This window comes from Elephantulus edwardii, unplaced genomic scaffold, assembly GCF_000299155.1.
Source record: "Elephantulus edwardii isolate Elephantulus edwardi_28Jun2011 unplaced genomic scaffold, EleEdw1.0 scaffold00092, whole genome shotgun sequence".
Lineage (NCBI taxonomy): Eukaryota > Metazoa > Chordata > Mammalia > Macroscelidea > Macroscelididae > Elephantulus > Elephantulus edwardii.
Window position 1 is genome coordinate 9338248 of NW_006399842.1, and position 17315 is coordinate 9355562.

General features: G+C 39.4%; 1 protein-coding gene across 3 annotated transcripts in view; it reads left to right on the forward strand.

Annotated features, from left to right (window-relative positions):
• Nucleotides 1–17315, forward strand: part of ASTN2 (astrotactin 2) — an 895904-nt gene that overhangs the window by 854700 nt on the left and 23889 nt on the right. For all 3 annotated transcript variants that reach the window (XM_006890703.1, XM_006890704.1, XM_006890705.1), the window contains one exon: nucleotides 13660–13760. In XM_006890703.1, the coding sequence (XP_006890765.1) occupies nucleotides 13660–13760 (101 nt within the window). The remainder of the gene's footprint in view (nucleotides 1–13659; nucleotides 13761–17315) is intronic.

Below are 17315 nucleotides of genomic sequence, written 5' to 3' on the forward strand. Positions count from 1 at the left end.
GATGTGCCAATCGTGCTAATGGGCACCCATGGTGGACAGTGTTGGCTGGAGCTTCCCGACTAAATCAAGCCTGGAAGCAGGAGCGGCATCCACTTCCAAAATAGCTTGCCTCTGGAAACTCTATGTACGAACAGTGTTCAGGCTGTTCGTTCATAGGATCACTATGAGTCGTCTACGACTCGATGGCATTAAACAACAAACAACAACATGGCAGTTATGGAAAAGTCTGCTGTTAGGGACCTCTCCAAAGGACTGAAGAGATAACTGCCATAGATGAGATTAATCCCTAAAGTGTACACACGGATGTATCAAAGAGTGGCTAAGCTTACTTAGCACTTAGAATGTGCCAGGCATTGTTTCAGCATTTTCCTTTTCTTAACCTCCCTTTGAGGTATAAAATAACTTCCATACCTTCAGGCAAGACACTGAAGAAGAACAGAAGGTTTAATTTTTCAAAGGATGTATAGAAAATGGATTATAGAACCAACCTTTGAACCAGGTAGGAGGACTCCAGAATCTACTGTAGTTACCCAAATATTCTGTTTCACTCTGAGCGTGAAAAGAAAATGGGAATTGTCTTTATATTTCTATGACTTATGAAGGCTCAGATAGAGCTTAATTAAGACCACGAGGATTTGAAGAGCCAGTGTGTCTGGCAGTCTACCTTTCCATTATTTTACACTTACTCTGAGTCCAAGGAGCTTTGGTGACCTCTCCTGTAGAGAGTTGTGCTTTAACCCACAGGTGGTGCCTCTCCGCTGGTTCGAATCTCCCAGAAGTTTTGTGGGAGAAAGATGGGCAGTCTCCTTCCATGTGATTTATAGCCTTGTAAAACCCACTGAAGGGTCCGCTGTGAGCCAGTTCCAGTTCAATGACAATGAATCTGGGTCTAGACTGTTATGGAATCATAGGTAGGACAAAGGAAGGGTTTAGTACTCAGTTTTGTTCACAAGAAAACGAACATCTGGATGTGTTGTTGGTTGCTATGGAAACAATCTTCACTTAGGGTGACTTCAAGTATGTACAGTAAAACTGTTTCAGTTAGTTTTCAGTTAGCAGTCTGGTACTGTGTCCTTTCTCCCTATGTATTCAATCTGTATGCTGAGCAAATTATTCAAGTTGGACTTATATGAAGAAAAATGTGGCATCAGGATCAGGGAGAGATTCATTAACAACTAGTATAATCTAGATGATACAACCTTGCTTGCTGAAAGTGAACAGGATTGGAAACGCTACCTGCAGAAGCTCAAAGACTTCAAAATGGATTGTATTTCAACATCAAGAAAACAAAAATCCTTACCATTGGTTCAATAGGTAACATCAAGATAGATGGAGAAGAGATAGAAAATGTCAACAATTGCATCTTTCTTGGATCCACAATCTACACTCTTCTTTTAATTTTTATTTGGTATTGGTTTGCTTACAAAGTTGATATATATTGTGTTTAATATCATCCTTCATTCACATTGTGTTTCATATAGTCATTCTTGTTATGTTTTATAAAATGAATCATCATTGAACATGCCCACCACCCTGTCTTTCCAGTTTCCCACCAGATCTTTCCCAATTCCTTTATCCTCCTCCACCCCTTTTCCCATCAAAGTGTGGGACCCTACACAATCCACAATCTTGATACCAGCAGTCAGAAGATTAAAAGATGAGTTGCTTAGAGCAGGTAGGAAATGGAATTCATGAAGTCCTATAGCCGATCAAGTAATTTTGTGCCAACATTGATTCAGAACTTCTATAACTGGTCTGCTAGTAAACTTAGTTGGAAACAGGAGTGGTGTCCACTTCCTAAACAAAACGTTTCCGGAAGCTGTATGAACTTTGATAAATATATATAGTTTTAGAAAGTCTTCAGGCCTTTTATTCATAGGGTAGCTATGAATTGTGCTCAAAACAAAGGCAATCAACACCGACAACTGTAAACTTAGCAGAGCTAACTAGGAATATCTCAACATGGTCAAATGCATTTTATAGTCAAATATACATTTTTCTGGAATTTTCTTTTAGCCAGGACCCATCTGACATCAGCAATGATAACCCTGATGCCATGGCCGTTTCTAAACCTAGGTTCAACTTCTGGCAGTTCTTTATGTTGAATCATGACAGTTGGTATTCTTTTGATTTCTGGGACCTTATTTCTGCCAATGCCCTCAGTGCAGCTTGAACTTCTTTATTACCATTGGCTCTTGATCATATGTTACTTATTAGGCAATCAGCTTACACTGGTTGTTAACAAAATTTTTTAAAAAATGCCCACTTTACAACCAGCTTTCAAGTGGGCAGGGAGAAAAATGCAAAGAAATGAATGAATGGAAATCCAAAGTCTCTATAAATTTTCATTAAAATTAGTAATAAAGAAAAGAAAAAGAAAAAAAAAAGACTAGTTGCACTGGAAAAATCTGCTGTCAGGGACCTCTCCAAAGACTGACATGCAACAGTGTCAGTTTTAAGACTAAGGTGTACCTAATCCAAATCAAGTAACTTTTCAATTACTTGCTATGCATCTGAAAGTTGGAAAATGAATAAAGATTACATAGAAGAACTGGTGTCTTTGAGTTGTAGCACTGGAGAAAATTACTAACTATCCCATGGACTGTGCAAATAACAAATATGTCTTGGAGAACGTGCATCTAGGGTGCTCCTTCAAAGCAAGGGTGGTGAGACTTCATCTCACATATCTTGGGTATATTATTGGGAAGGGCCAGTCTTTGGAAAAAGATAACTTTCTGGGAAAGGTGGAGGGTCAGTGAAGGAGGAGAAGGCCTTCGCCAATGTAGATCAACACAGTGATGATAACAATGGGCCCAAGTATAGCAAGGATGATGAGGATGTCACAGGATAGAGCAGGGTCCACATTGCTCATAAAGTTGCTGTGAGACATAGTTGACTTACTGGCACCTAACAACAGTAACAACAGCTTGACATCTAACCATTCATGCCATCCAGAGACTCCAGCAGAGAAAATGCAATTCTTTTCACCACACAAGATGAAAACTTTACCCCTATTTCACAGATAAAGACACAGAAGCTCAGTACTTCAGTCTCTATTTACCTAGTACCTGGTGGAGTCTGCGTGCAAACCCTGAGCAGTCTGATATACAAGCCCTCGCTGTTTGCACTAGATTCCAATGGAGAAAAAAGAGGAATTCATAACACCGATTAGGGGAGCTCTGGTGGCCTAGTGGTAAGAAGTTGCACTTCAATCTTGAAGGCATGAGGTTAGAATTGACCAGCTGCTCCGAGGGAGAAGAACAGGCAATCTCCTCCTGTGCAATTAAATTAACTGCCTCTTAAAACCCACTGGAGATATGGGTTGGTTCCAACTTGATGGCATACAATAACAGTATCAATTAGAATGTCAAGCCCAACTTATTTCTCCGAGGTGATCTTGATTCAGTTCCTGCAATGCAGAGCTCTGATGGCCCTGTCTGTAGGACATTCTGCTGCTAAACCAAAGCCTGTATTATATACTTCCCTGGCCGGTAATCTCCTTCCCTGGGATTTAAGGCCTCAGAAGCCCATTGGAGGGTCTGCTGTGGTTCCAGCTCAATGACAGTGAGTTACATTTGAGCCAGGCAGCCACTCAGATGCAAAACTGAAGCTAAATAAAACCTCTCTTCCCACCACCCCTGATGGTCACTTTGTGCTGGAAATGGCAGGGAGGAGAGTGATTGGTGGTGGGGAGGAGATGAACTAATAGGAAGTTGTTTGCCAAAGCTGTGTGTGGGGAAGGAGCTTTTTACAAGACCAAGGCCTCTGGCCTGGAAACATCTGTTTCCCTTCAAATCAGCAAAGAGACTTTTGCCTCCTCGAAAAGCCTAAATCACGCGGTGGCTGGGGAAGAGCAGGCGTTGGCCTGGAGACTTCAAACGCATTCTACCATACTCTCAGGGACCGGGGCTGACTTGGGCCTCTGGGGCTCTGTCCCTGCTCTTACCCCCTGTCAGATTCCTGAGGAGCTCTCACCGCCAATTACCTTCTCAGTTTCATTCTCTCACCCCTGCTGTGAGGGGGTCTGGGGGTCTTGGGTGGGACCAACAACAATTTCCTTTCCTTCTACCCGCCTCTGATCTCTCCTTCCACAGTTTACTCCAGGTGGGGGTGAAGGCAGAATCTTGGGTAGCACACAAGTACAAAAATATTAAGAATCATGAACAAATCTCTAGTTTATTGAAAGTTTAGCATATGCAAGACAGCGTACTAAGTACTTTCCATATAGCGTATCATTTTGTTCAGAAAATTGATCCTGTCTAAAGGAGCTTGATATTTTTATTCCTTTTTACAGGAAGGTAAAATGAAGCAACCTCACACAGTCAGTAAATGGTAGAACCAGATTTTGAAGTTATATTGTCCAATTCCAAAGCCAGTCTTGGCCATCATTTGTAATGGTTAATCTGTCTTGTGGCCTTTTGTTCCTTTTACAGTTGGAGAAACTGAATTCCAAAAAAGAAGAGTCCTAGGTCATAAATGATAGAGTCATTCATTCGTTTATTCCAGCAAATATTTGCTGAATGTCTTAGTACCAGATGTATATGCTTGGGATATAATCACAAGCAGAGCAGTATTTCTACCTTGAAAATATTAATAAATGGACAGGTGCAAAATAAGGGGATGGGCATTGATTTAGCTGTGGAACATTGTACAGGAAGAAATTATACTTAAGCAACTTTTCAGAGAAGTCAAAACAGGCTCCCCAGAGGATGTAAACTTTGAGTTGATTCTTCAAAGACAAGGTAGAACAGTGGAAAGGTATCTCAGAGTTGGGGCTCAGCAGATGTGAGTTACATGTTCCAGGATCATGATGAGGTAGTTCTACTGTGAAACAGAGTAGGATGTGTAGGGAATCTGTGGTGGAAACTAATATGGCACTCAATGATAGAGTACTAGTGAACGAGGAACTAGATTGGGAACTTTGTGGAATGGAGTTTGAACTTAGTCCTGAGGATGATAAGGAAACTGTGAAAAATTTCTTTGCGCTTGAGTAGCCAGTTCCAAGTCACTTTCCCACATAATTTTTCACTTAAACTTCTCAATACACTAAGACCATCACACTCATCACACTTTAGTCTATAAGATATCACTGCCGATCTGTAGGAAAGCTGGAATTCAAAACTCATATTTTCATATGTTGTTGTTATGTGCTGTCGAGTCGCTTGTGACTCATAGCGACCCTATGTACAACAGCTCTAAACTCTGCTCTGTCCTGTGCCAATCTCATTGTCTCTGACACACCCATCCTGATTACCCCAGTCACTGAGTTAATCCACCTCATAGAGGGCCTTCCCCTCCTGCGCTGTCCCTCCACCCTATATTTTCATATATGTTGACTTTTTTTTAGATGCATTCTCCTTTCCTTTGTAACAAGGTGAGAAAAACAAAGAATAAGGGAAAACAGTGGTTAAGTCCTGGAGTCTCAGGTTCCTAAACTGCCCATATTTCACAATGAAGCTGCCGGTGAGGTGCTATGGAAGGAATTGAAAATATGTCAGTTACAAGAGGCGATAGGTAGTGCCTGATCTATATGGCTGTGAGTCCAAGTCTCTCAACCTTTCATTTTCCCCATCTGTAAAATAAAGATATCATATTCTGTGATAGCTCAGGAGTTATGGTTCAAACTATAGAATTTTTTGGCCCCAAAGGGGAGATTGCCAAATTGAGCAGAGGATAGCTAATACACCATTCCTGACCCCTGAGAAACAGGCATGGGCCAGGAATGGCCAGTCCTTAAAGAACGTCATCCTTGGAAAGGTGGCGGGACAGCTCAGGAGAGGAAGACCCTTAATGAGGTTGATTGACACAGTCACTGACATAAGGGGTTAGGTATGTCAGAGACAGTGAGATTGATTCAGGGAAGGGCAGAGTTCAGAGCTATTGTTCATAGGGTCACTGTGAGTCACAGTCAACTCAAAGGCGTGTAACAACAACATGCCATCTTTTATTCTTCCTTCTCTGTCTGTTTCTCTTTCCCTTCTTTCTCTAGATCAGAAACTGCCAATTTCCCCCCCCTCACAAAGAACCCCTCTAGAGCCTGCCTGCTCCCACTAACAGCTTTCAGATGTGTCTCTGGAACACTTCTACAATTACAGCTGAGACAGGCAGAAAGCGCATGGCCTTGTGACTTTTGACCCAGGCCTGTGGGGTTGACATCCTCCCCTCTCTTTACTCCTTGGCAGGGTGGCCTGAGGGCTCTTCATCCTGAGGCCTCCACTGATATGTTTGGTTTCTATAATAACAAAAGTCAAAGCTATACATTTCAGGAAACACACATTGATCCAGGCCTAATATGATCATTATATCATCGAATCTTGATTCTCACCTTCTGGGACATGGGTAATTTTACTCTACTTTATAGGTGAGAAGCCTGAAGTTCTGAGAAGAAAGTGCTTTCTCAAAGAATGCCCAGCCATCAGTTGGAAAAGAATAAAGATTATACTTCAGTTTTATAAGTAGAACTGGTATTTCTTACTTTATCCTTCGTATATTCTTATTCATGCTCCTTGGCTTAAGCAGAGAAGTAACCCCAAATTCCCTTGGTGGAGGAAATGTATAACAAAAGCATAATAAAAAAATATAAGTACCAGTGCAAAGGCAGAGTTTTAAAAGTATTATAACTCTTTACCCTTTGATGCTCTTTTTTAAAAAAAAAAAGATCTAGCTGGACTTGTGTAAAAGCAAAGCAGTTTGAATCCATCAGCTGCTCCATAGGAGAAAGATGAGCCATTTCCTCTCATGTGATTTACAGCCTCTGAAAACGCTGGTGGCATAGTGTGAAATGCATTACACCACTAAGTGACAGGGCAGTCGAATCCACGTCTGTCCACGATGAATACTTTAATAAGGTCCTTGACAGTAGATTTTCCCATGCACTATACATCATTTGATTTTTTAAAAAAATTTTATTTTTTGACTGCTGGATCCACAGATGTTCATTGTGGATTCAAGTAGAATAAAATCCTTGATAAAGTCAATCTTTTAACCCCCCCCCATTGTTGATTATCAGCCCAGTTGTGAGAATTTTTGTTTTCTTGATATTGAGATATGATCCATACTAGAGGCTGTAGTTTTTATCCTCTTCAATAAGTGGCTTAGTGCTGTAGTGTAGATTGGGCTAAATAAATATAAAAACGCATACACACAGAAACACACAAAACATTAACTTGAGGCAAACCCAACTCATAGCAATTCTCCACTGGACTTCCAAGGTTGTTAACTTTTACAGGAGGAGATAACTCATTTTCCTCTCACAAAATGACTGTGAACTCGAACTTCCACCTTCTGGCTAGCAACCTAGTACATTATTCACCACACCACTCTCTCAGAAAAAATCCCCATGTAACTTGTGGAATTATATTTATATAGTGTTAATATCCATAGCCCTTTAAACCGTAGTCAGTGACGGACAGTGGTTGCATGTGTGAGCTTTAGAATCTGACAAACACAGACTTAAAGTTCTATTCCCAGTAATTACTGTGTGATTCTGGGCAAGTTGCTTCTGCTTGCTGAGTTTCAGGTATAAAACAGAGTAGCCACCAATCTCTTAGGAGAGTTTGGACAATCAGCTATGATTATGCAGGTAAAATTATTTAGCTCAGTACTTAGTAGGTTTAACTTGTCATGATTCATTGAGTCAATTTCTGCTCCTAGAGATGCTGTGAATGGAATAACACTGCCCAACAGGGTTTCCAAAGCTGTAAGTCTTTATGGAGGCAGAATTCCACGTCTTTCTCCTCTGAAACAGCTAGTGGATCCAAAGTGCTAACCTTTTGATTAGCGGCCCAGCACTGAACCACTGCACTTTCAGGGCCCCACTAATGTCTTATCATGCTAACTTGGATGTACAACTCATTTATTTTTTACTTTGTATTATTATGTTTAATCTGTAGCTGAACAAATCATTCAAGAAGCTGAACTATATGAATAACAATGTGGCATCAGGATTGGAGGATTATGCAGATAAACACAACCTTACCTGTTGAAAGGTGAAAAGAACTTGAAGTACTTGCTGCAGAAAATAAAAAAATGTACCCTTCAATATGAAATTCATTTCAACATCAAGAAAATTAAAATTCTCATCATCGACCAATAGGCAACATCATAATAGATGGAAAAAAAAGTTTAGAGTTGTCAGTGATTCATTTTACGTAGGTCCACAGGCGACATCCAGGGTAACAACAGTCAAGAAACTAAAAGGTGTTTTGCATTAGAAGAATCTGCTGTCAAGAACCTCACCAAGAGCTAAAGAACAAGGATGCCAGTTCAGAGACGAAGGCATGTCTGATCCAAACTATCGTCTTTCAATTACTTGCTATGCATATGAAAGTTGGACAATGAATAAGGATGACAAAAGAAGAATTGGTGCCTTTGAGTTGCTATGTTGGAGAAGGATACTGAACATTCCATGGACTGTCAAAAGAACAAACAAGTTTATCTTGGAGAAAATGCAACCAGGGTACTTCTTAGTGGAAAGGATGGTGAAATTTGATCTCACATACTTTAGGCATGTTTTCAAGAGGGGCCAGTCATTGGAAAAAGACATTATACTGGAAGAGTTGGAGGATTAGAGAGAGGAAGACTTCCAGCAAACAAGATGGACATGATACAGTGGCTAGAGTAATGGGTTCAAGCGTATCAGAAATTGTGAGGTTGGCTCAGGTAGGACAAGGTTCAGATCTGCTCTTCATAGGGTCACTATGAGTTGTAGACTACTCGAAGCCACCCAACAACAGCATTTTGCTTTAATTCAGATGAAAGTTTACAAAGCAAATTAATATTCCATTCAATTTTATATACATACTTTGTCCTGTGACACTGGTTGCAGTCTGCAATGCATATTATTGGCTCAAATAAATAAAATCTCACCTTAATGCAGTTTGACAGTCATAGTAGTTTATAACACGAAAACAAGCTGTGGCCTAGTGGCAAGAAGCTGCACTGCAATCCTGAAGTCACATGGTTAGAGGCCACTGGCTGCTCTAGGGAGAAGGATGGGCAGTCTCCTCCTGTGCGGTTAACTGCCTCTGACAACCCACCAGAGGGTCAGCTAGGCTTCAGTCCCGATTCTACAGTACACAGCAACAACATACCAATTTTTAACATGGTGAATACATTTTGAAAGAAGATAGTCCCTTGGGACCCCAGGATCTTCTACTTAAGCGCAGGTGACCAAGCAAAGACACTCAGACAACCTCTTCTTCCAGTGAAACCATTTCTGTCTTACAAAAGTTAAGTCTTCTTGATAATCTTTTCTTCCTACACTTGAACCCACTGCCAACAAGTTGAAAAGAATTTCTTTAAATTCCTTTCTTCCAACACCTTAACCCAGTTGCCAGCAAGTCAACTCTGATTCATAGTGACAGAATAGGACAACAAGGTAGAGCTTCTTCAAAGCACTACTTTTTAAAAGTTATTTTTTTTAATTGAGATTTTAATGGAAGTTTATAGAGACTTTGGATTTCCATTCATTCATTGTTACACATTTTCCCCCCTTTCCACCCCTCCGCCCCAGTTTGCTTTTCTTTTTGAAGAAAAAAAAAATTTTCATTGTTATACAATCTCCCCCGCCCCCAGTGCCAAGTCCACTTTACTATGCAAGTCTTACTCTGGACTCTTGTCATTAAAATAACATCTAATAATATATCCCTTTCAATCAGTTCTCTCCCTAATCTGTTCAATGCAGTGTACATTATGACCTATAATCTTTATTGAAGGATACTGCCACATTTTATTTGGATTTACAATACAATTCCTTGCAAGAGTAGTCTATAAGTCAAATGATGTCTTGCATTGAGCACATCTGCAACAAAAGTGTAAAGCAAGTGTGACAATTACACTTTGAGAATTAAGGGGCCTAAGCCACATTCATTTCAGCTGCCTCATATGCATGCAAATGCTAGTTAATGATGAAATAAAATAAAGTTAAGAATTGATGCCTTTGAATTATGGAGTTGACAAGAATACTGGATAGCCAAATGAGCAAACCAACCTGTCTTGGGAGAATTTTGGATAAAATGTGCCATGGAAGCAAGGATGATGAGACTTCATCCTACATATTTTGAACATGTTATCAGGAGGGGACAAGCCATGGAAAAGGCCATCATACTTGATAAAGAGCAAACAAAAAAGAGGAAGACTGTCAGTGAGATAGGATGACACAGTGGCTCCAACAATGGGATCAAACCTAAGAAACTGTGTGAAGATGGCACAAGAGCAGGCAATGTTTTGCTCTTTTGTTTGCAGGGTTTATACAGCTCAGCACTTACTTGATGGCAGCTAATGCCAACCACCATGTATTTTTCCCTTGGAGAGAGTAGTGGGGTCAAACTCTACTCCTTGTATTTAGCAGCTGAACCCTTTACTACTATATCACCAGTGATCCTTGCCAATGTCTGAGACATTGTTTAAAACCACAGACCCTGAAGATCTGTGGAGAAGAAGAGTCAGAGTACCCTGAGTCAGGCTAGAGTGTAGAAGCTGCCCTACAACGTATTTTATAGCCTGACTTGTCTCCACCAGGTCTTGTTTTAACAATGAGAATCCCAGAAAAGTTAATTAAACTCTTAGGAAATCTATACCTAAACCCAGAAGTTGTTGTCCAAACAGCAAAGGAACACTGTATGGTTTAAACTTAAGAAACGTATGTGTCAGGGTTGGATCCTTTTTACATACCTGTTCAAACTGAATGCAGAGCAAGTCATTCGAGAAGTTGTACTATATAAAGCATGTACCATCAGGATCAGAGAAAGACTCATCAACAACCTGTGTCACGCAGATGAAACAGCCTGGTTTGCTGAAAGTGAGGAGGACTTGTTGCAGAAGGTCAAAGACTACAACCTTCAATATAGATTGCATCTCAACATCAAGGAAACCAAAGTTATCACTCCTGGATTAATAGGCAACATCATGATAGATGGAGAAAAGATTTAATTTGTCAATTTTTTCTTTTCTTTTCTTACTTGGATCCACAATCCCTTGGTACTAGGAGTTGGCAGATCAGGAGGTGTATTTCATTGGGAAAGCCAGCTGTCAGGGACCTCTCCAAATTACTGAGGAATAGTGATATCAATTTGAAGACTAAAGTGTGCCTCATGCAGGCTATGGTCTTTTTAATCACTTGTTGTGCATCTGAGAGCTGGTCACAAATAAGGAGGACAGAGAATTGATGCCTTTGAACAGTGTTGCAGAAAAGTTCTAAATGTCCCATGGATCACCAAGAGAACATGCAGACAAGTCTTGGGGAAAGTGCAGCCAGAATGGAGATCAAGAAAATGAATCTTCATCTCTCATACTTCTGGCTTGTTGTTAGGAGAGGATATTCCTTGGAGAGGGACATCATGCTGATGAAAGACAGAAAGACCCTCAATAAGAGAAATTGATCCCGTGATTGCTGCAACGGACTCAAGTATGTCAGAGATGATGAGGATGGCACAGGATAGGACGGGATTCTGATCTGTTGTTCGTAGGGTTCCTCTGAGTCATGTTCATTGGCCCCTAACAAAAACAATACCATACACACTACATCTCTTTCTGCCTGTATGACAATGAATTTCAATGCTCCAAATCACTGGCAATAAAAGAGATGCAAATCAAAACCACAGTGAAGTCCCATCTCACTCCACTAACAGTGGCCAAGTTTAACAGAGCAGCAAGTAATAAATGTTGGAGAGGATGTGGTGGGATTGTAAAATAGTACAACTCTTCTGGAAGGCAGTTTGGACAGTTCCTCAAAAAGCTGAACATAGAAATACCATATGATCCAGCTATTCCACTAATTGGAATATACCCTGAGAAAACGAGAACTGAAGCACAAACTGAGATTTGTACATCAGTGTTCATAGCAGCATTGTTCACCATCGCAAGAACATTGAAACAACCAAAATAACCAACCACAAATTAATGAATTGAGAAATTATGGTACATTCATATAATGGAGTACTATGCAGCATGCAAGAGTAATGCTTTTGTAAATTATTACCTAACCTGGGAGGGACTGGAGAGCAATATGCTGAGTGAACTAACTCAGTCCCACAAGGATAAACATTGCATAAATTCATTATTGTAGAATGAGTATAAGGATCCAAGAGGGGTGGGAGAGGTTGGAAGCAGAGGGATGAGGATGTGCAATTGGGGGGATTTATCACAGTTTGATGGGTGAGGGGTGAGGGAAATTGAAAGAATTTGTTCTTGAAAATAATGTATTTTAATTTTATAAATAAGCTAGTAGAAATTTTTTTTTAGATCCTCAAAAAATTGTATCACACAAAAAAGTGGATACATGCCCTGTACATAGAATAATACCAAGTCTCTCCATCGTGCTGTACAAGTTTCTTGACCCCCTTCTATTCTGACTTTGCTTCAGCTGTACCTGTCATCTGTGTCTCCAAAAGTCTGGGTCCTCTTTTCACCAGGTTCTTTGTGCATCCATATATCTCTGCTTTTAATACTCTTCACCTCAGATCTCCCTACCATAAGCCTATTTTTCCCTATCATTAAGGCCTCAGCTTAAATTTTCCTTTTTGTGGACCACCTTGTATGAAGTAGACTCCTAGGCTCATGGATTACTTGTTTTCACCTTGTCCTGTTATACTTTCTATCATACTTACTATTATTTTTTTATTGCTGTTTACTTTTTGATTGGCTTCAGATCATTTGAGTTCTTTACTTTCTTGTTCATCTTTAAAATCTTGTTTTCTAATCCTTTCGGGCCATTTGTATTTCTTTTGGAGATCTAGGACTTGTATTTTACAAAGACAAGTTTCTTTATTTCAATGTCCCCAACTGAAGAATTTTTAGATGACAGTTGGGGCTTGCGAGGCAGAGTCTGGGGCCAGTGTCCCACCCACCCTGTGGTCTGTAGCCCTCTTAGGAATTGAAAGGGACTTCTTTTTTCACTAGTTGTTTGGGTTGTTGTTGTTGGTCGGTGCAGTCACGTTGAGTACGGCTCAAAGGGGCCTCATCAATAGCCCACCTGAACCCCGCCCTAACTGTGCCATCCTCATCATCTCTGACATGCTAGAGCCCATTGCTGAAGTCAGTGTGTCAGTCCATCTCACTGGGGTCTTCCTCTCCTTTTCTAACCCTCCATCCTTCCTTCATCTTTAAAATCATAGTACCTAATATAGTTCCTGGCACATAATTAGTGTTCAGTAAGTATTTTCTTGAAATCAGTGAGCCACTAAAAACCTCCCCCAGGTATTTGGATGTTTTGTTTTGTTTTTTAATCAGTGAGTGAATGGATATATATAATTCCTATATTCAGCCATCAAGATTTTCTTCTCAGGCTTCGGAGCCAGAATATCTCACCTTAAACCTGTGTTCTGTCCCTAAGTGCTTTTGAGATCATGGGAAAAATATATAACCTAAATGCCAATTTCTTCACTGAGAAATTAAGGACTATACTAATTCTTTTTATACTTGCTTAGTGGTAACTTAATTAAGAGATTAAGTATAAATTTCCATCAGGTAATCAGTGTTCATAAATGCCAAATAATGATTCCTTCTCACACCCTCATTCTTGATTATTTCTCCTTCAGCTTAAGCATCCATGTGTTTGTTCAGCATCTACTACTGTCTTGCTTTTTTAGTTCCTCCTTTTAGCTTCTGGTGTCTTCTTTGAAGTTACAGTTTGGTGCTCTGTTTTCATTTGTGCTTCAGGTTTACTTTGTATGCTGTGGATACACGAGGGCGGCACTCAGAGCTCAGCACAGTGACCCTGCGGACAGCCTGTCCACTGGTGGATGACAACAAAGCAGAAGGTAGGTATCCCCTTTCTTCACTTCCCAGGTGATCATTAGCGTTAAAGGCATCAAATCTTTTCTTGAGATGGTCTCTAAATTTAGGTGGGTTGTGCTCAAGATAATATTTTGCCTCTGTTAGTCTTACACGGAAGTTTTTCATTTTAATAAAATCTAATCGATCTATGTACTTCTCCTTCTTCCTTGTTTGCTCATGTGTCTGGTGTCTTATCTAAAAATCCATCATTGAAACCTTGGTCCCAAGATCATATCCCTTTATTTTGTTCTAAAAGTTTATAGTTCTTTCATTTAAGCTGTTAATCTATTTTGAGCTTATTTTCATGTATGGTGTGAGATACAGGTTCATATTAATTCCTTTAAATATCGAGATTTTATTGTTGCAAAATGATTTCTTCAATAATTTTATTAATTATTATTATTATCATCATTATTATTATTAATATTTCTTCATTGGATGGACTTGACACCCATGTTGACAGTTGATTGGCCATAGATATGTATGTTTATTTCTGGAATTTCATTCTATCTCACTGGACTACATGTCTCTCATTATAGCTATACCATACTGTTTTAATTAGTATAGCTTTATAGTACTCCTTTAAATCAGAAAATGTGAGTCCCTAATTTTTTTTTCTTTTTCAAGATTATTTTAACTGTTTGAGGCCACTTGCAGTTTCAAATAAGTTTGAGGGTTAGCTTTTTCATTTCTGTGAAAAATATTGTTGGAATAATGTTAGGGATTGTGTTGGTTCTGAGATAGGTTCACATAGTATTGCCATCTTACTAAAATTAAGCCTTTGAATCCATGAAAATAAGGTGGGTTTTCATTTATTTAAAGACCTCTGGAATCCTAGCTGGTAAGAATTTGCCAATCCAAAGTCAAGCAGTTTGAACCCATTAGACTTTCTGTGGGAGAAAGATGAGTATTCTCCTATGCAATTTACAGCCTCTGAGAACCCATTGGAGGATCAGCTACAAGTCAGTTTTTGTTTTCCTAGTGTGATTTTTTTCCCCTTTTATTTAATTAGGTCTTTTAAAATTACTTAAGCAATATTTTAGTTATCAGAATACAGATCTTGTACCTTCTGATTACATTTATTCTGGGCCATCTTATTTTTTTTTAAATTATTTTTTTGTGTGTGTACCATCAAATCAGATCCAATTGGTACAGGAGGAGATCGCCCCTCCTTCTCCAGCAGGGCATCTGGTGGATTCAAACTGCATGCCTCTGGGATTGGGCTATTTTATTCTTTTAGATGCTGCTGTAGATGGAATTGTTCTCTTAATTTCATTTTCAGATTTTTGTATTACTGATGTATATAACCAAACGATAGAGAAAGAAAGAGAGAGTGAGTCTGTGTGTGTCGGACTTGTATCCTGCAATGTTGTCAAATTCATTTGTGAATCAAGATTGTTGGGTTGTTGGTGTTTTGTGGTGGTTTTTTTTTCTTTTATGCTCGAGTAACTTTTATTTCTTTTCTTACCTAATTGCTTTGGCTGAACTTTCAATCTTATTAAATAGCAGCAGTGAGAGCAAACACCCTTGTCTTGCTCCTTATTGTAGGGGTAAAATTTCCTTATTTTCCATTCCATATGTTAGCTATGTGTTTTCAATGTCTCAAACTTATTCTTGGGATAATTTTTAAATCCGGGTAAGACAACCTGTGTTATGCAGATGACACTACCCTGCTTGCTGAAACTGAGGAGGACCTGAAGCGCTTGCTGCAGAAGGTCAAGGACTTCAGCCTCCAATATGGATTGAAGCTCAACATCAAGAAAACAAAAATTCTCACCGCTGGGCCAATTGGCAGCATCAGTATGGATGGTGAAGAGATTGAGATAGTTAACAGGTTTAGTTTGTTTGGCTCCACAGTCAACACTCTTGGTAACAGCAGCCAGGAAATCAAGAGATGAATTGCATTCAGAAAGGCAGCTGTCACGGACCTCTCCAAAGTACTGAAGAGCAATGATGTCAGGCTGGAGACTAAGGTGCACCTGATCCAGTATCTAGTCTTTGCAGTTGCGTGCTGTGTATCAGAGAGCTAGACAGTGATTAGGGATGATAGAAAGAAAATTGATACCTTTAAGCTGTGGTGCTGGAGAAGATTGTTGAATATACCATGGACTGCTAAGAGAATAAACATGTTTTCCCTGGAGAGGGTGAAGCCGGGCTGCTCCTTGGAGTCAAGGATTCTGAAGCTTCTTCTGACATACTTTGGCCATGTTGCAAGAAGGAACCAGTCCTTGGAGAGGCACATGTTTGGGAGAGTGGAGGGATCAGTGCAGGAGAGGAAGACCCTTGATGAAATGGATTGACTCAGTGATTGGAATAATGGGAGTAGGTGTGTCAGAGATAGTGAGGTTGGCACAGGATAGAGCAGGATTTAGGGCTCTTGTACATAGTGTCACTATGAGTTGCAAGCGACTCAACAACACATAATAATAACATATTAGTCTACTAAGTATCCTTATTGATGATTTTTCTTTTCTACATACCTATTCTAGTTATTGTCTAAAACTCTTTCAATCCTATCTGAAGAACTACTTTTAGCTTTGATTATAGTGCAGGTATTCTTTTATGAACTCTGAAATTTTATATGTAATTGTTTTATATCCACTCTCATTCTTGAAAGAATGCTCTGATGTGTATAGAATTCTTATTTGACAGCTCTTTCCTTTAAGTACTTTAATTGTATCATTCTTCTACTTTCTGCCATCCTAAGTTTCCAAGTCTACACTTACTCTTATTGCAGATCCCTTGTGTGGGATAACTTGCTCCTCTCTTGTTACCATCATGACTTCGTTGTTGTTGTGTGCCATCAAGTTGGAACTGACTCAGAGCTGACCCTCTGTCGAGTTTTCAAGGGGTGAATAATCACACGGAAGGAGATTGATCATCCTTCTCCCATGGAACAGCTGATAGATTCAAACCTTTGCCTTTGGGATCATTGTTCAACTTCTTACCAATAGGCCACCAAAGCTCCCAGATTATTACAATAGTTCTAGAAACTATATTTGTTCATTATACTGTTCTATTAACCACCACTGGTTTGTTGTACTTGAGAGTTTTGTTCACTTCTTGGTTTTGTAGGTCTTTCATCAAAGAGAAACATTTTCTGATACAATTTCTTTAAATATTTCTTCTGTATTTTTCTCTTTGCATCTTCTGGAATACCCGTAATGTAGATATTGGTTTTCTTGATGGTGTCACATGGTTTTCCTACAGTTTACTCAGTTTTTATTGTTTTCTTCCCTTTTTGTTTTTCAGACTCAATGATTTGTATTGTTTATTTTTCCATTCTCCAGTTCTTCCTTTTGACACTTCAAATCTGCTATTGAATTCTTCCTTGAATTTCTAATTTCAGTTATTACATTTTTTAATTGTGATTTTAGTGAAAGTTTACAGAAAAATTGGGTTTTCATTTTTCCATCACATGCCTTCCTCCTTCCTTCTCTCCTTATTCCCTTTGCAATGCATGTCTTTTTTTTTCCTGGAATTTTTTTTCTCTATAATTATATTTTATTTATTTTCATAAACATTTACAGAGATTTTGG